We start from the raw sequence: 2,938 nt of genomic DNA on the forward strand, positions 1-2,938 counted from the left end.
TAGTAGTCGTGTACGACGATCTTCAATCGGCTAGCAATCATAATACCAGTGGTGGTAGTCACTTTGATAATAGCAGTGCAGATAAAGATTATAATAATTTTTGTCTATTGTCTGATAAAGAAGAGAAGAAATAAGGCACAGTCAATGAGACCAGTCACAAATGGGGCTACTAGATCTATGCCAATAGATAGTGACAATATTCAAGATGATAATCAACATGTTGAGATTTCATCTCATTATATTGATCAGTTATCAAGCCATTTAATATCAGGGCTGAACCTCACAATACAGGAGTCTGTGGGTCAAGGTCAGTGAGGATTACATCAGCTAGTGATCAAAAAATATTATTTTTAAAATTGTTTATAATAGGTGAATTTGGTATAGTGTATCGTGGGCTGATATCGGTCAAAAATGATATACCACAAGCTATTGCTGCAAAAACTTTAAAAGGTATTTATCTGTGTGCATATGAATGTATAACTATTACTATGTTCATTTGCAGGTTTTTACAGTAAGAGCGATATTGATTCTCTACTGGACGAGTGCATTATAATGATGTCATTTGATAATTTAAATGTATTACCACTGATTGGTGTGTGTCTTGATCTTGGACCAGGAAGTTTATTGTCTTACCTCAAGAAAGAGAGAGCTAATCTTACAGTAGCTGATACCAGTGAAGAGGATATTGTACTGAATGTCAGAAAACAGTTACTCTCCATTTGTTTACAAGTTGCTAATGGAATGTGCTACTTAGCTTCACAGAGATTTATTCATCGTGATTTGGCTGCTAGAAACTGCATGTAAGTCATGAATAATTAAGTTAACTATTAAGTTTTTCTGATATATGTGCATGTTATTATGTAGTGTAGCAAGTTTGAGCAGATTCCAACAAAATTTATTTTTAAAGTAACTAAAAAATTGGGCCAAAGTCCCTGTACTATTAGTAACGTGGTAGTGCTACTAAGTAGGATTCACCCATGGCTGCCACGACTTTTGCAACCTTGCTATTAATTAGTACAAGGATTTTGGCCAAATTTCATCAAAAATGAAAAGTATAGATTCCTTAACTTTTATAATTTATTCTAATGCATATAGATGTTCTTATGTAGTGTATGAAGTTTGAGCTAATTCCAATTAAGATTTAATTTTTTATGAATTTTTAAAGTTGCTCAAACTTTGGGCCAAAGTCCCTGTACTATAGTACAGGGTTTTTGTCAAAATTTTACCGAAAATGACTAAGAGAGAATTCTTTGTTTTCATAATTTTTTCTGATACATATACATGTTTTTATGTTGTCTAGCGAGTTTGATTAGATCCTGATCAAATTTGGATTTTTTATAAATTTTTAAAGCTGCTCAAAAAATTTGGCTATTTTTCCAATAATCTCTAAGAACGAAATCTCAAACCATATGTAAGGCTTGTCATCTTATAAAGCATGCTTTTTAGCTCACTTAGAGTATGCTTTGTGGGATTGTCTATTTTGTTATTCTTACAACAGAGTCCAGAATAATGCCAAACTAATCCTTTACTAGATTATAACCTTAAAGATTATCTAATTGCATTAGTAGCCTAATTAAACTTTACACAAATACAATTTTATAGGATTGATGATAATGGTATCATTAAAGTAGCTGATTTCGGTTTATCAGAAGATATATATGCTAAAAACTACTTCAGACAATTTAAGAGAAACACCAATGAATCACCATCCTTGACAACTGTTAAGCTACCAGTGAAATGGATGGCAATAGAGAGTCTCCATGATGGACTGTTCTCTGAAAAAACTGATGTGGTCAGTTATATACAGTAACTAGAAATATTGATATTGCTACTATTTTTAATTTTACAGTGGTCTTATGGTATATTGTGTTGGGAAGTGTTCAGTCTTGGTAGAGTACCTTATCCTGGTCTAGATCCAGTAGGAGTAGTTGAATTTCTTGATACTGGAGGAAGACTACTAGCTCCACGTGGTGAAGCCTGCTCAAAAGAAATGTATGTAATGGACTATGCCCATGAGCATGTATTGGGTTTGTCATTGTGCTTTAATTATAACTAACGATACATATCATGATCATTTTAATAAACTTTGTAATTCCTTATCCTTATTATTATAGTTACTCACTGATGACTTCATGTTGGTCTGAGTCTCCTGATGATAGGCCAGTGTTCAGTGATTTAGTATCATCAATCAATGCACTCATTGAGCCATTGGCTGGCTATCTGGACTTTAATGGGATTAGTGATAACTTTAATAATAGTATAGAAGATGATGATTATGTATGACACCAATTTGTCCTGTTAATAATTATTTTAGTAGTGTTTACATGTGATAGGTAAACTTCCTGAATGATGCTCACTCAAAAGAATTGTTTATAACATGTCTTGTATAAAGATTTGTATAAATTAAATTATAAAATAAAATAATAAAATTATTATTCTTCCTGCCTTGCCATAATTTGGCATTCTTTATGAGACAGAGTGCAGTTACAAGGGAGTCTAGGTTAAACAGATAACTTACAAATGACCAACAAATTATACACAAACACATGATATAAAGCATATAATACTATCTCTATATGTACTACGAAAGAAGTGACGCAAAAATCATCATATCCTGTTGTTTTGAATGCTTCAAACTTTAGACAGTGTTGATGATGGAGATGGACTGCTATCCTTTGATTCGATTTTTACATCCAAGTCCTCTCCTATAGTAAATATAAACATCAACATTAACAATGAAAACAATAACAGTTAAAAGTAGGTCATAATGAGCATACCTCCATATGTTCCTAATGTATACTGTCCATAGATATTTTCTACTACTGATTTCTTTTTCTTAATGCCATTCATCTACATTTATTGTGATCATCTATTAGATGAAGTATATATATTCAGATACTAACTCACAGTGTCACTGGACGAGTGGAATCTCATTCTA

At 32.3% G+C, this 2,938-nt stretch overlaps 1 protein-coding gene across 1 annotated transcript; it reads left to right on the forward strand.

Moving 5' to 3' along the window:
* Positions 1-30: 30 nt before the first annotated feature.
* LOC100636473 (hepatocyte growth factor receptor-like) lies at positions 31-2,478 on the forward strand (the record flags this gene model as incomplete). The annotated part of the gene is made up of 6 exons (XM_003390516.2): positions 31-307; positions 370-450; positions 503-800; positions 1,603-1,792; positions 1,850-1,992; positions 2,115-2,478. Coding segments are annotated over 6 exons (1,158 nt in total), but the record flags the coding sequence as incomplete, so codon positions are not given.
* Positions 2,479-2,938: the final 460 nt, after the last annotated feature.

The sequence above is a fragment of the Amphimedon queenslandica genome, unplaced genomic scaffold, assembly GCF_000090795.2.
Source record: "Amphimedon queenslandica unplaced genomic scaffold, v1.1 AMPQUscaffold_12423, whole genome shotgun sequence".
Lineage (NCBI taxonomy): Eukaryota > Metazoa > Porifera > Demospongiae > Haplosclerida > Niphatidae > Amphimedon > Amphimedon queenslandica.